At 51.4% G+C, this 16,330-nt stretch overlaps 1 protein-coding gene across 1 annotated transcript in view; it reads left to right on the forward strand.

Annotated features, from left to right (window-relative positions):
* The window catches only part of VWC2L (von Willebrand factor C domain containing 2 like), a 51,113-nt gene extending 39,902 nt beyond the window's left edge, over window positions 1-11,211 (forward strand). Inside the window, exon 3 of the mRNA XM_086615967.1 lies at window positions 11,063-11,211. Coding sequence (XP_086472093.1) covers window positions 11,063-11,211 — 149 coding nt within the window. The remainder of the gene's footprint in view (window positions 1-11,062) is intronic.
* Window positions 11,212-16,330: the final 5,119 nt, after the last annotated feature.

Raw genomic sequence — 16,330 nt, forward strand, 5'->3', positions numbered from 1 at the left:
CAGCTTTGGTCTCGGTGCACTTGGGATCAGAAACAGAGAGGCTGGATGGACGGGCTTGGGGGAGATGCCCATAAGATGAGACACCCTTAATCTAAAGCAGCAGGAAACGTACCACTTGCCTGTTTTCTTTAGCATGCCCAGGTCGGGTTTATTAGATCATCTGCACTAGTCTTGGATTGTTAAAAACTGATTAAAAAGGTTCATTTTCTCATGCTTGAGACTCCCAGTAGTTTATTCTTGTATCTCAGTCCACAATATTCCTGCTGGAGGAAGCATTCCGCTCCTTCTGGTCTTCAACCCCAGGAACTGCCCAGTTTGGCATCCCCTCATACCTGCTGCCAGCGGCAGCATCGGCCGTCGGTCATTGGCACCGCTTGTGGCTGATGTGTTTTCCGCAGACGCCTGTGCTGAACGTGCGTTTCTTTCCATCATCTGGATGCTGCCTTCCCCGCGGCGAGCCGTGCCAAATGTCAGATCCAGAGCTTCGGTGCCGCCCCGGCGCAGGCAGGGCTGCGCGTCGGAAAGCGAACGACGGCGCTGCCCGGGGATGGGCAGGTTGGAGGTGGCCATCAGCCTCGGGCTTGGTCCCCCGTCGCCACGCTCGTCCCAAGCGCACGGTGGAGGAGGAGGGAAGCAAGGCCACGGTTTTTGGCTGGTGCTTTTTAGCTGCTGAAGAGCTGCTGTCTTTGTTCAACTCGCTGAGTGAGAATCTCAGGGCTGTCCACACGGCTCAGATCGGTATCGGCGCTGGTAGACGTCACCGCTCCTGAACAGACTGCTTTTAAATTGCACCCATAGATCTTCCTTGCACCAAAACATTCCTGCTCCGGTATTTAGTGATGCCTGAAGTTATGTCTCCGCATCAAGTTAAGTAACTGTGCTATCAATAAGGAGGAGTAATGCGGTGTGTTCCCGTCTGGATGTCTCCCTGTCCCTCGTTTGTTTGCTGCTCCTGATTAAGACGGATAACGAGCTATCAGTAATTTTGTAACCACGGTGCAAAGCAGTGAGGATTAAATCAGTCTGTGTCACTGGGAGCCAGGTCGTAATTTAGGATACTCGAGTGGGTCCCCTGCATTCATTAAACTCCAAGGCAGTGGATGCTTGGGGTTGTCTGAGCAAAGCCCAGTTGATGTGGATATCTCTGCATGGGGAGAGCCAGAAGGTGACGTGGGGCCACCAGGAGATCCCTGTCCCTCTGGGCTGGCTGAGAGCTGCAGGTGTATTTTATCTTATTTATTGTGCTGGCTTCATCGTTGGCAAAAGTCAGTGGAAAGGCTCCCATTGCCCTGGATTTAGCTTTCCAGCTCGGTCTCGCCTTTTTAATGCACTCCTTTTAATGATGTAGGGCTTGCTTAGAGTGAGCAACTTGGATTTGAATTGGAGAAGGATACTGCAAATATATATATATATATTTTAATGCAGAGATTAAATAACTTTTAAGCATTTCAAGCACCTGGCAATGTGAATTATGGCTGGAAAAATCTCTCATGTAAATAGGCAGTGCGTGAGAAGGGCTGTTTGCATCGTCCTGTGAGCAGTGAAATACGCAGGAACGATGGAAGAGAGCTGCAGATCAGCTTCAGAGCACATTAATTCTTTGAGGCGACGGTGCACAAGATTGAAGGCTCCTGAACGGCCAGGAGATACCACCAGTTGGCTCCAGGCAGCTTTCAGCCAGAGCCAGCAGGGTTTGTCCACAAGTAAAACAAGATAAGGCTCTCATTTTGCAATGTTTTAGATGACAGAGTGACATTTGGAGCATTTAATGGAGGTGCCATCTCTCCGTGGCTGGCTGGGCAAGGCGGTGTTGTGGTTTAATCCCCGCCGGCCACTATGTCCCACCAGCTGCTCGCTCACCTCCTCCGCAGGGGGATGGGGGAGGGAACTGGAAGGGTAAAAGTGAGGAAAGTTGTGGGTTGAGATAAAGACCATTTAATAGGTAAATCAAAGCCGCACATGCAAGCAAAGCAAAGCAAGGAATTCACTCACCATTTCCCATGGGCAGGCAGGTGTTCAGCCATCTCCAGGAAAGCAGGGCTCCATCACGCATAACCGTTACTTGGGAAGACAAACGGCGTCACTCCGAATGTCCCCCCGCTTCCTAATTCTTCCCTCAGCTTGGTATGCTGAGTATGGCATCATGTGGTGTGGAATATCCCGTTGGCCAGTTTGGGCCAGCTGTCCTGGTTGTGCTCCCTCCCATCTTCTTGTGCATGTGGTAGAGCACAGAAAGGTGAAAGTCTTTGACTGCTTGCCAGCAACTAAAACCATCAGTGTAGCATCAGTCTTGTTCATACTAAATCCGAGAACATAGCGCTATACCACCTACCATGAAAATAATTAACTCTATCGGAGCCAAAACCAGCACGAGCAGCAAAGGAAGAGTGAACCTTCCACCTTGGGGTCACATCGAGGAGGTCGCCATCATGCGATACTCTACCTAAAAGTGGAAACATCCCAGGCAGAAGGTGACCTTGTTACAGAAACATCATTTAGTCCGTTGTTGCACGTGGTTCCTTTCAGCGGAGAGGACGGGAGTGATGTACCCACCTTGCCGGGAGCTCTTTGTGCTGTCTGTGCTGATGAATGGAGACCAGAGCAGGCTGAGATTTGGTGGGAAAGCTTGCACAAACCTCCTGTCCTTCCAGGAAAACATTGGCTGAAAGCAAATGAACAACCACAAAAAAAAAGACTATGGGAAATATATCTTTCAAACTTCCGTTGAGCATTCAAATGTATCTTTCAAACTTCCTTTGAGCCTACGAGGCCCTGAGCAACCTGATCTAGTTGGAGATATCCCTGTTCCTTGCAGGGGGGTTGGACTAGATGACCTTTGAAGGCCCCTTCCAGCCCTAACCATTCTATGATTCTATGATTCCTTGACTTTGCTTATATGTACATACACACACGTACCTATGTGCTTCAGGTCCGTGCAAGGCTTGCTTTTGAGATTTTAAAATATCAACAGCAACCAAAAAAAAAGGGCACAGAGCAATTCCTAAGCTTTGGAATGGCAGAGGGACCGGGGGGCTGCTGGAGCCACCACCCTCCCTGTGCTCGCTCACACCCCCTCCCCAAAGCTTTCCGTGCCTGCCTTGGCTTTTGTCCCTCAGCTCATAGAGGAGGACGGGACGAAACCCACAGCGATTCCATCCTGGCATCCGCTCGCTCGTGGGCCTGTTGCCAAAAAAACAGCGCCATTTTCGCCTTCCTCCCCGCCGTCTGCCGCCCGCCCCGCCACGAGACGGAGCCCCCCTCGCCGCGCAGATGGAGACGTCGCCCTTCTGGCAGCCGCCGCGCTGGGTGGGGCTTCCTTGTACCCGCGGGATGCGATTGCCATCCGACGGGTCCGCGGCGGCACGGGGGGTGGCGGTAGCAGCCGATGGTTTGTTTGTGCTGGGTGCTCAACTTTCACCTGCCCACGCTGAAAATCGTCGACGTGCTCCAGCGCGCGGCGCTTCCCAGCCGAGACGTGCAGCCGATTAGCATTTGGGGTGGCAGATGGCTCTGCAAAGTGTTTTGCTTACGGCGGCGAGGACCGACACCTCCAGCATCCCCCGCCTGCCCGCTGTAGGGATGTTTAATTTGCGGAGTCGAAGCTGATGCGGTTGGGTGGACTCGGCTCCCAGTCCCTCCCAAAGACGGAGCAGCATCCTGATTTTTTTTGAGGGGGTGGCCGAGGTGTTCCTGCAGCATCCGTTGTTTGGACGCAGGCAGCTTAGGAGAGCTCATCCGCTGGCGGAGAGGACTGGAAAGGGGCTTTCAAAGACTTGCTGGTTATCTTGGTGGGGCCACTGACCTGAAACGGTCCCATTTCCAGCCCCACAGGAGCCTTTGTACAGACTGGGTGGCGATGGACTTAGGAGTCCAGGGAAGGTCATTTCACCTGGTGTCTGTATTGGGAATGTGCAGAATGAATAGATGCCGTAAAATCTGCAAAGAGCTGTGTCCTCCGTAGCCTGGGGGACATGGAGATCACCTCCAGGAGCAGGGAGGAGGCAGAGCCATAGCGTATTCCCTCCTGCCACCACCAGAAAGCAACTAGCCACAGACCAGGGATTAGCCCTGGGCGTTATCGGGGTGTAAACTCGCCCCCCATGTGCCGTGGTCACAGCAGCCCCGTTTCCGATGCACTCTCAGGCTTCGGTGGTTCTTTGAGCTGGAACTTTCGGCTTCGGCCTCTTTCTAACAAAGAGGAGCTCCAGGGCTGTTAGTTTTTCATGGAGTTTTCAGCCCTCCCTGCAGAGCAGCGCTGAATTTAATTTTCAAGAAGGCAAAGCTCAGCAGTGACAGCTGACTTCTTTATGTCTCACCTCCGGCTTCGCCCACTGCCTTCTCCTCCCCCCCGGAGAGGGGACGGGCAGGCAGTCTCGGTACCAGGTCGTGAAAACAAGACTTCTTCCCTCCTCGACTCGTTAATTAAAGCCACAAATTGAGCTTTTTTCTTGCAATCTGAAGGAATCGCATAAATAGCGTTGACAGAGCTGAAGGAACATTTGAAAAGTTCCTGCAGGATCAGCAGAGGGGAGTTGTGTTAACCTCCAGAAACGAGGGCCATCAGTACAAACAAGATGCTGTTTTTTTCTTGCCCTTTGAGCACAGAGTTGAGCCAGGAAAATGTCCCAGGGCACAGGCAGCTGGCGATTTCTGCCCTCTGCACCAGAGCTGAGGGATTACTTGTACTTCTGCTGCATTTTGCCTCTTTCTCTGTTGGGGAGTTGTCCACGAGCATCCTTGATGTGGGTTTCAGGGTGTGATCCACACCTGGTCATTGCTTTGCGAGTGGTTGTTTCAGCCAAGTGGTGCTGGGAGTGCCAGATGCCAGCACTGGAAACTGTGTGGCTTATGGCATCATAACATTGATGGTCATGGTGAAGACTGTGAGACACCAGTTTTGCGGAGACACAAGAAGAAAAATCCGCCTTCCCACTGAGAAGGTGCTTGGCCACGTTCACTAGAAATGAGTCCCCCAGTTGAACACAGATTGCCTGCAGTAAATTCCCACGCTCTGTTGCATTCGTGGTTGAGCTCCAAAAGCAAAGTCATCAAGACTCATTCAGCTGAATGAGCGTCCATGGGGATGTTTTCAGGCTATATCGATTCCTAAATACTTTCAGGAAACACCACCATTTTCTGCTTATCCCTTGTAACTTTAATTGGGGGGCACATCACACGGGAGCCTGAGGGTTGGCTGGCTAAATTGAGTTGCTATTTAGCAGCTATCTGAACTACCAGTGTGAGGTAGATAAATGTAGCCATCAACACCTCTTCGCTTGAAATTATCCATTGACTGAATAAGCTAAATTCTCTTGGAGTGAGCCTTAATATTTCCTGAAGGGATGAGGAGGCCCTTAAAGGAGTGGCAGGAGACATAGGATTTTCACTGGAAAATATTTAACTAAGAGGAAAATACTGCTCCTTAAGAAAATCAGACGTTGTACCATGAGAAGTTCCAGTGAAGGCGATGAACTTTGTCTGGTGCAAGATGCTATTTAGGGCGAATCTGAATATCACAGTTGGCCTGAAGTGATTCGCGCTTGCTGCAGTGCTTAACATTTGATTTCCTTTTATTGCTTCTTTGCACACACGAAGCTAAATTCAGAGCTGCTGTAAGCCACGAGCAAAGCCATGGAGTTCAGTAAAACCCATCCGAGAAGCACCCGGGAGCAGCCCGCAGCCCCCAGGAGCCAGGCTGGTGTTTGGCACTGAGCGACTCCAAAGCATCAATGTGATTTTGTATGCTTGTGGTGTTGGAGACCATGCTCCTGCTGTTTCCAGCTTTAACTCACCGTCCGTGCCGGCTGCTCTTGGATTTGTGTGTTTTCCTCCACATCCTCATAGTGCTGTGGTGGGGATCATGCAGGAGAAGCAGTTTGCTCGTGAGCTAGGGTGGCTGCTCCTCTTGTGTTGGGGCTGTGAGTTTTTTCCAACGTTATAGGAAGCATCAGATCAGGGGGCTTTTGAGTTTCTTGAAAGCACCACTGTGCCACCGTCCCGAGAGGACGTCATCTCACACCCTTGGGTAGCGTTGCACGATGTAGCAGGCATGCATTGATGCCCGTGCGTGGGATTAGATGCATTCCCTCTGTATAGCGGTTCAGCAGGACAACGTGAGTCATCACCCAAGTATCTGATCTTATGCATATGGTTGCAAAATTTGCCATTGCTCTTCCCAGACAACAAACCATATATGATTTTTCTACATCTCTCCCGTCAAAACAGCGTCTGAACATCCCTAATATATCTCTGTAAAAATCTTCACAGTTGTTCTAGCAAACAGCCCGGAGTGCTGTGGTCTTTTATGGGTATTAATTAGGTAAAGCAAAGCAAAGCTCACAGCTACGTTGTCTGTGGGAGCAGCAAGCTTCTCCCATCAGTCTCCCTGAGCAAGGCAAAAAGGGTGCTTGCTGTCCTGTTTTATAGAATCATAGAATCACAGAATGGTTTGAGTTGGAAGGGACCTCAAAGATCATCTAGTTCCAACCCCCCTGCCATGGGCAGGGACACCCTCCTCTACACCAGGTTGCCCAAAGCCTCATCCAACCTGGCCTTGAACACTTCCAGGGATGGGGCAGCCACAACTTCTCTGGGCAACCTGTTCCAGTGCCTCACCACCCTCAATGTAAAGAATTTCTTTCTTATATCTAACCTAAATCTGCCCTTTTTCAGTTTAAATCCATTGCCCCTTGTCCTATCACTACACGCCCTTGTAAAAAGTCCCTCTCCAGCTTTACTGTAGGCCCCCTTTAAGTACTGGAAAGCTGCTATAAGATCACCTCGGAGCCTTCTCTTCTCCAGGCTGAACAGCCCCATTTTCATCAGTCATGGGTTAAGATGCTTTTTTAAAGACCAGGACGACAGCCCTTGCCCAAAGCAGCTTCTTGTTCCCCCTGCTATTATCGGCAGTAACTTTCTTGATGTGCTTGACATGTCATCAAATGTTTCTGATAAGCATCTTCCTTTGAATAATAATTTAAAAAAAAACCCTCTGACGCTGTGCTGTTCTGTCCCATTCTTTGTGATTTTTGTTTTTTTACATCCGTTTGGCAGATCCTGGTCTCAGTGGGAAAAGCTCAGGACGGTCCCCAGCAGCGTGGGTTTGGGGCACGGAGCTTTTGAAATGTTGGGAGGCTGATCTAAGAGAGGGGGCGGAAAAAAAAGTCCGAGAACTTAAAGGGGTCCTGTTAGCTCTGCTGCAGGGTGAAAAAAGGTCTTTGTTTCTTGCTGGGTGATCTGGTCGTGGCCTCATGGGCTGCAGCTCCTCTAAGGCAAAGCCATGTAGCATCCCTGGGTGTTGGATGTTGTCTCCAGCAACGCATCAGCTGTCGGCTCTATAAAAACCCGAGATGGCTGGAAAATTCCCCAATGGCTGTGCCATTCCGTAGAAAATTCCGCTCGTCTGGGGCATATTTTCCACGAAATTTCAGCAGCGCGGCGTCCCTCTGCGAGTGTGTCTTTCTCGTGCCTCAGTCGCGGGTGCGATGCTTGCTGCGTCCCAGTTTGGATGAACAGGAGCCACTTTTCCGATGTAAAGGTGGGAGAGGTTTAGATGTGGAAAAAAAAAAAAAGGGGCTGGCTGACAGCGGTTGTGCTGGAAAGTTGGATTTCAGTGATTCCAGCCAGTGGGAATTTAAGTTGATTTATCAGAAATGGAGCGTGGAAATTTTGCCTTCCGTTTGAAATCCCTGTTTCTGTAGGGATAGAGATAGCCGGGTGGGGAGAGAGGTTGCAGAAATGCTCCGTCCAGCTTGCTGCGGGATGCAAAAGGAAACATTTCACCCTGGCAATGCAGAGGTGGCTATTTTGAGGGGAAAAAAAGGGTCCAGAGTAGTGGTAGTGCAGCATCCCAAGCATTTTCCATTGGGCGCAGAGGGGCTTGCAGGGCCCTTCCTGGCTTGATAGATGCCAGAGATGAGAGGGGCAGATTATTAGTGTTTAATTATAATTTTGCAGAGCTGCCCTATGTCCTTGGCCAGGGCAAGGATGTTGCTGCTGTGGTGCTGTCCCCAAAACGAGTGATCTCCTCTCCACTGTGGACCTCAAAGGCAGGGGTGATGCTTGTAGTACATCCTCCTCATCCATCTCATGTTTTCGTTGCGGTCTCTGCTTTCTGCTTCTCAGCTCTGGGATGGGGACATTAATGAGGGGTGTTGAATGATTATTTTTTTTCCAAATGACCCCCCTGGGGGATCCCAAGAGGGAGAAAGGACCTGAGGCTGCTGGGAGGAGGAGGAGGATGAAGGGCAGAAGGACAGCGGTGACCATGATGGAGGAGCCATAGGATGGATAAATAAGCAGGATGCAAAGAAAAATAAGCTTTTCCCCACTTTGCAATGCCCCATTGGCCTGTCCCAGCTCGCTCGCCCTCGGCTGACCATGACCCCAAGCGGTGTTTCAGTGCAGAGATGCATCCAAAACCCGATGGAGGGGGCACAGGGTCCCCAAATCTGGGCTGGACAGAGGAGGTTGGCCCACCTGTGAGTGAGAACACGTGCCAGCTCCGGGCACCGCTGGCCTCCCGCGTGTTTGCAGCCGCGTCGAACGGGCTGGCAGTGCTGTAAATCCACCATCGTTCCGCACCCAGAGGAGGCTGTGTCTGGAGACGTGGGTGTCGAGGCAGTATTGGCTTCTCAAATGAGATGATTAACAGGCAGCCGCAGGGCAACAAGAGAGAAAACAATCTTCCCCTCTCCTTGCCACCCTCATCTCCTGAGGAAGCTTTTTGTTTAAATTTTAATGAAAAGAGGGTGGGTTTTTTTCACTCTGGGAGTGCAGAGCAAGCTGTTGCGTGGAGGCTGCCCACCCTGGGTGTCCCCGACATTGGCAGGCAATCAGAGCACCCTGTTGAAGAGGAAGAGGCACTTACTTCGACTTTAAATACAGCCAGCTACAATTATTGGCATTTCCGTTGCATTTGAACTCTGGACTTTTAACGGCAGCAAATGAGCCAACCTGATGGTGAAGCCCCCACTGGGTGTCATCACACACCACCACCCGCCAGGCTTGATGAAGCAAACAATTAAAATCCGTGACGAAGAGCACAGGCAGCGGCGCAGCCAGCACAGGGACCCGAAAGCCTTGGGAAGAAGTGACAACTTCCATGGGTTGCCGGAGAAATACCGCCGTGAGGATCTCAGCCTTTCCAGCTGGGATGGTGTCTTCTGGAGAGACGCCAACTTGGGAAATCTTCAGCTTGTGCCCCAAACGGGTCATGACTTTTTCAACCATGTGCATGTAAAGAAACACACATGTAGTATAGATACGTGTGCTTATGTGGAGTTCTGTACCGCTGCGTGTTCTAGACTCGTGGCTTTGAAGTTCTCTGCACCACGGAATGACTGAGGTTGGAGGGGACCTTTGGGGGTTGTCCAGCCCAAAGCCCAGCTCAAAGCAGACTTAAACCATCGCTGCTCCTCCACTGCCCGCAGGCCAGCATAGCCTGAACTCCAGCTCAACAAGTGATGTTGAATTTCCAAGGAGGAGGCATCATCCCCCTTCCTCCCAGCACCACAGCCTGCCTTCCCAGCTCCTGCCTGTGAAGCAGCAGCCCTGGGGTACATCTAGACACTCCAATTTCTGGTACAGAAGCCATGAGAGGCACCTTTCTCAGGCTCTTCTGCTGCAGCTTCGTTAAGACAGATGTGAAAAGTTGCTGTAGAGCTGATCCACATTTGAAGAGGTCTTTGGTAAAGGTGGGAGGTCACGTAAACACAAAGTGTTCGGGCACCATTTGGCTCGGCAGCGACTTGAATCACCTACATCTAGTTAAGCCCAGCCCTGTCAAACTCATGGCCTGTTGAGCTTGAACATAGGGTCCTGAGGAACATCTTAATAAAGCCAGGGCACTAATAAATGAACGAGGTGACGTGAATAAATCTCTGAGATGATAAAATGCAAGACCTTGGCGTAGGGTTGACTACAGCTCAGCCTGTTTCCAGCCACGTAGGGACCCTATTTTCCCTTTCAAAGGAAAAGGGAAAGTATTCCAAGGGAAAACACTAAAGACTTGCCTGTGATTTCATGTCCGTGCGCACTCTCGTCTTTTGAATGCTCCTTGTGCACTGGAGGCATAGGGTAGAACCGGTGGCCAACCAAGGGGTGACATTTGGGAGCAGCACTCCAGCCACGAGCCACTTGTCAAATGTCTTCACGCTTCCCTGATGCCACGAACGCGACCGCCCTGATTTTTTTTTCCGTGTGCTGCTGGCTCTGACATTAATTCCCGGCATTAACTGATGCAGGAGCGAGAGAGGAGGAGGAGGAGGAGGGGGTTTGCCAAGGGGCAGCTGGGCACTGGGTATTCACCGGGCTTTTACGAGACGGAGCGAAATAAGATTCTTGCTGATTTGCTGCTCAGCTTTGAAATCGTGTAGTAAAGCAGCCAAAACAATTACCAGTAATGAGCAGATTAAAAGAATCTGAGAAAAATCTTGAGAAAAACCGGATTGCATCAGAAAACTTATTTGGGAGGTGAATTATTTTTGTTAATTTGACGCTGTAAATCACTCACGGTTAATAGCCCCGAGCTGCGCGGAGGCGGTGGCTGAGGGTACCGGGTGCGCGGGCACGGCTGCCATGGTCCTGGGGGATGAGTCAGCTCTGGTCCCTGCGGATCACCGGGCTACAGTAGCGAAGGCTGGTCTGTGTCCTGGCACTTGTCCTCATGGTCTTGTCCGTCTGGCAGCCAAATCTTAGGAGAAAGTGATACTAAATTAGCGGGCAGCTGAGTAGAAGAAGCTGGGCGCATCGATGGGGTGCATGACGCTGTTTGTACCAGGGGCTGGGTACAGAAACAGAAGGAAAATTTCAAGGCCTTTTTTTTTAATTCTTTAGTGCCTGAAGGCACTGAAAAAAAAAATCTGAGATAAGTGGTTGGTGTGGGGCAGAGCTGGGAGAGTCGCTGCTGATTTGGGCAGCGGCCGGAGCACAACGAGGGGCTGGGGCTGAGCACCTGCCTGCTCCCAGGTGCTTATAGCAGAGCTGCTACACCCAATTTAAAAACAAAAAAAAAAAAAAGAAAAAAAGTATTTATTTTTCTTACTCCCGTGTGTTTTTGCAGGTCCGAACTGCTTTGCAGGAACCACGATCATTCCCGCTGGCATCGAAGTGAAGGTGGACGACTGCAACATCTGCCACTGCCACAACGGGGACTGGTGGAAGCCGGCGCAGTGCTCCAAGCGCGAGTGCCAGGGTAAGCAGGCTCTGTAGTGGCAAACCCCCACCACCACCGGGCAAACAACCCGACGGTGACGATGATGACGGCGACGAAGGAACGGCTTCGGAGCTGCACACGCGTCCGCCCTCCCGCCAGCTGCAACGGAGTCACCAGCAAAACCTGCGAGGGTTTCACGCAAGCAGAGATTTTTGCTCATGGGGAAGGGCCTCCCTCTCCCCCCTCTCCTGCTCTTCTCTTGCTTTGCACACTATGTATCTGGTATCTAGGTATCTCCTCTGCTTTTGTAATTATCAGTGCTCGATAGGGATGCGGTGGTCAGGTTTGGGGAGGAAAAAAGAAAAACGACCCACACAAGTTCTTGGACTCGTGACGCCTCTGAGACACCGATCGATTCGCCACTCTCACTTTCTATAGTGTGGATCGCGGGTTTTTTTCACATTTATTTATTTGAGGTTTTTTTGCTATTGTGATTTTTTGGGTGTTTTTTTTTTTTTAAAGCCTCTACCTAAGCTGTGAGTGGAGCGATGGCTCATTTTTGTCGTGTCTGTAAGGACAGGCATGGTAAGGACAGGGGGGAGGGAGAAATTAAAAAAGGAGGAAGGGGTTAAAATCCACCCCCCAGCTGGAATGTAACCTGCAGAAGGACCGAGGTAGATGCACAGGTATATGCCCAGGCACCCAAGACACCAGCTGTACCTGTGTTACACTTTCTCCACTGAGTGGGGACAATAAAGCTGAAGACACCTTCGCCGTCACCGCCGCCTTGATCGGAGCACGAGCCAGCACCGGCGGCGTGGGCAGGCAGGGGCAGCGAGCCAAAAGCCTTGGAAAGGCACCGAGAAAGCAATGTCTTCCCTGGGTTGTCTCCACATGATGCCTGGTGGGGCCTTTGGTGGTGGAGCAGAGGGAGGAGGGTCCCACCCGTGCCGTGGCTCCACCGGCTCGTGGGCTGCGCAGGCGCTCGCCTGCCTTGGCCCGTCCCCATTTGACCAGTGCCGAGGCTGCTCTCCGTGGAGCCAAGGACACCAGTGACAGCGGGAATCGGCTGCCACGAGTCAAAATTAAAACACCTGATCCCCCTGCTCTGCCCATCATCCTTGGGAGGAGGTTCCAGAAACACCCCATCGCTGTGCCAGCACTCAGCTGGCTCAACTGGGGGGTAAGACCCTTCGGAGCTGCCCTGGCTCTCCTCCAGCCCTGGGAGCAGCCCTAGTGCTGGGGGTAAAGCCAGCTGGGTGCCCGAGGGGCTGGGTACCGGCTGGCTGCATCCACGGGCATCGACTCCCAGTGAAGGCTGTCTCCAGCAAGCGGCTCCGTGCCTGCCTGCCAGGAGGAGAGGTCCCCCCCGGCCCTGCCCTGTCGCTCCGAGGAAGGGTCCCCTTTGGAGTTTTTGGCCCCTCCTGCTTTCTCAGGCTGTGGCTTCGGAGTGATACGGTGAAAGAACAGCCACCCATGTCACGTCCCCGCTCTGCCCTGCCCGGGTGGGCACGGGAGCCGGTCCCACCTCTGCCCACGCCTGGGCTGCTGCTTTTTGGTCGTGGCCATCAGGGCAACGGTGCTGGTTTGGTTCCACCTTCAGTCCGGCAGCTGCTCTGAACAGCAACAGCAGCAAATCCTCCTTACAGCATCCTCCACTGCAGCGGGTCAGCACGGGCCACTCAGTTAATGCACACTGTTGCCTTTATATTTTTATTTCTTCCCCGTTTTTTTGCGTTTTTCCAGAGGGCAGGGGGTAGGACGAGCACCAGCGCAGGGAGCGCCGTACGGCGGCTGAGCGTTGGCTTCCTGCGACTGGAACTGGTACCAGTAAAGAGGTCATCAATCGCCACGTTTCTCGGTGAGCTGTTGCCTGTCAATGACTACCCGGTTTCCAAATTTTCAAACAATAGTGTGCCTGAAACTAGTGAGAAAAAAAAAAAAAACAACAACAAAACTATTCTGTTAAAACTGAGGGGGGGGGTGTCTAGAAACAATATTTGATGTGTAAAAGACTATATTATTAAAAAATTATTTTGTTAAATATAAAGTGTGTGAACCAGAAAAAAAAACAACAAAAAAAAACCCAAAAATATATATTTGTGGTGTATTTTACTCTGCTGATCTCCCCGCCTCAAGCTCCCAGTTCCCCATCGTGTCCCTTCTCCAGCCTCTGACTCTCCGCAGTGGGAGGAGCGGGCTTGGAGCCTGGAAGCAGGTGCAAAATTCCTATGACTGGGAGCAGTTGCAACGGGGAGTTCCTCGGCAGCAAATCAGTAAATCAGCTTTGATGTGTCGCCAGGTGCCTGCCAAACTGGGAGCCCCAGCCAACCCGGAGCCATCACAGCTCCCAGGCTCTCGCTTTAAATTCCATACATTTTTTCTGGTGCCATTTTGTATTTGATGCCTTTTCCTGAACGTGGAAATTTGCTTTCAGTTCACAAACTCCATTTGGTACCTCCAGATGCATCATTATTTACACTGATTAGTAGTTACTCTAATTAATTACAGCTTAATTACTGTAGTTAATGTTTGTACAGTGCTTGGAACAAGTACAGCGCTATACGTGCCACATATTATTATTTTCTTCATTATTAATTAAGCACCATCTCCATTCCATGCTGCGCTACTTCATTATTTCCCAAGGAGCTGCCGTAGCGCCCTCGTTCCCACCCAGGAGTACTTTACTCCCAGCTCCCACTGGGATGCTGTGGGGCTGGCTGCCGTGCAGCACGGGAGTGGGAAGAGCAGGATCTGTGGTGAGTGGGATTGCTAAGCAACATGGAGATGCTCAGGTTCTTTTCCCTTCACCCTTTCAGGGCATGGAGTCTAAAAATAAAAGGGGGGAAAAAAGACAGCTGAGGGCAGCAGGACGTCCAAAAGGACCATGCACAGGTCCCATCACAGCCGTTCTTGTGAGGTCTCCATGGGATGATGGTGGCCCAGACCGTAGAAGGGATCTGGTTCCCCCGAATCCAGCAGCATTAGGCACACGCTCCTGTGGAGGGACCCCCTTGCTCTCCCGGAGCGCCAAGGCAAGGGCTGGGGTGGCAGGGAGGAGTGATGGGCACCGATGGGCTTTGCTGGGGGTCTGCGTGGAAGAGTCGCCAGTCACAGGTGGGCGGCGTTTCCGCAGCACCTGGAGCAGTATCCCCAAAAATCATCGCCAGCGGCACTGCCTTCATAGCAGCTCGTCTCAGGCTGGACAGGGTGGATCCAGAACTGAAATCCCATCGAGCCCTCTCCACATAACACTATTTTTTTTCTGAACCAAAGAGTTTCAGCCTTGTCTCAATCTCCTTCCTTTCTGCCTTCTATTATTTTTTTTCAATGTTTTAGTTCATGTCTCCCTTTAATTAATCACAGCTCTGGGCCAGCCAGACCCATTAACTACTCTTCTCGTTGAGACCTTTCCGAGATGCAGTTGCAGATGCAATTTAATTCCTTGACCCATGATCGATAGCAATTAATACCATCTCTTTAATCTTGTTGAAAGCTTCGTCTTGGGCTTCCAGAGGCTGCCATCTCAAGGGAAAGGTGTCTCGTACATGTGTTATTAGATGGGGGAGCACAACCTCCTCTGCAAGCACCGTCCTTCCCATCCTCCCCCCGCCCCGAGCCGATACCCTTGGAAATGTAAGAGGTATTTGTGGGAGATGGGAGGTGACAAAGGTGAGGGAAGATGCTGAGGGGTAGAAGAAGAGCAGGGGGCTTGGTAGGGCAGAAAGCAGGGGAAGGTGGAGTTGATGGGTTGGGAAGATGAGGGATAAAGAGGACAGCATGAAGGAATGATGCAGCCTAGGAGACGTGGATGGAAAAGGGAGCCAAAAGGTCTCAAATTGGAGCAGAAGAGCAGATCAGAGAGCAGATAGCTTAGAGGCAACGCCTTCAGCATGAGTAGCAATGAAATCTGCAGGAGAAACACGCCCAGAGCCAGAAAGACGACCCTTCCTCTTGGGGTGCTTTACACCCCAGTCTCACCTTGATGTGATGCCATTTTCTGCCCCCTCAAGTGCAGCAGCTGCGCACAGCCGCCCTCCTCCTCCAAACAGCAGGAAAGCTCACCCTGATAGCATCACCTTTTCCGCTTAGAATCACAGAATGGTTCGGGTTGGAAGGGACCTCAAAGATCATCTAGTTCCAACCCCCATGCCATGGGCAGGGAAACCCTCCACTACGCCAGGTTGCCCAAAGCCTCATCCAACCTGGCCTTGAACACTGCCAGGGATGGGGCAGCCACAACTTCTCTGGGCAACCTGTGCCAGTGCCTCGCCACCCTCTGAGTGAAAAATTTCTTCCTTATATCCAATCTAAATCTCCCCTCTTTCAGTTTAAATCCATCACCCCTTGTCCTGTCACTACACGCCCTTGTAAAAAGTCCCTCTCCAGCTTTCCTGTAGCCCCCTTTAAGTACTGGAAGGCTGCAATAAGATCGCCCCGGAGCCTTCTCTTCTCTAGGTTGAACATCCTCATTAATATGCTGTTACACAAGCTTATTTTATAATTACGGGATTATTTCCTGCACACCCCGGGCGGGAGGAGCTGTCTCAGCTCCGAATCACCTGTGAAGTGGCAGCAGGGTGATGTTCTCCCCCAGGAGCCTGCAAGGCCCACTCAAACCAGGCTAAGGCTGGGAAAAACCTGGACTTTGGATACTCTCCATCCTACCATCCCACCCAGACAGCTCCCCACAGTACCGGGATGCTGAGCACCAGCACTCCTGAGTCAGCAGCAGGTAATGGCTTCAGTGGCACGCACAAGTCGAGTCCCATCTGAGGTGGCCATCCCCTGGCTCGGCTGTCCCAGCTGGCAGGGATTCCAGATCTCCTGCAGCAACCTCTGTTCAGCCACGACTCTGCTAAACATAAAGGCAAAGAGCAAATCCTTGGCTTCCGACACGGCGCGGGCAATAATGTGTTTCTCGTTGGTGGCCATTAAAGGGAAAAGAGGGCCCATGTGAATGTGTAGCAAATGAATGCCTTTTCTATGGCAAAATTACATGGTTTTGCAACAGGGAGTCAATAAAGAAAATGAAAAATTCACCAAAAATCCACCTTCCTTTGTAGTGTGGAAGCTTAGCTTTTAAAACCCAGGGAATAGAGCCCATGGAAAGGAAGTAAGTGCCTGTGTTTACATATTTAATACGCTGTATGCATGTGTTTGTTTTTGCAGAGA

Source organism: Tauraco erythrolophus, chromosome 8, assembly GCF_009769465.1.
Source record: "Tauraco erythrolophus isolate bTauEry1 chromosome 8, bTauEry1.pri, whole genome shotgun sequence".
Classification (NCBI taxonomy): domain Eukaryota; kingdom Metazoa; phylum Chordata; class Aves; order Musophagiformes; family Musophagidae; genus Tauraco; species Tauraco erythrolophus.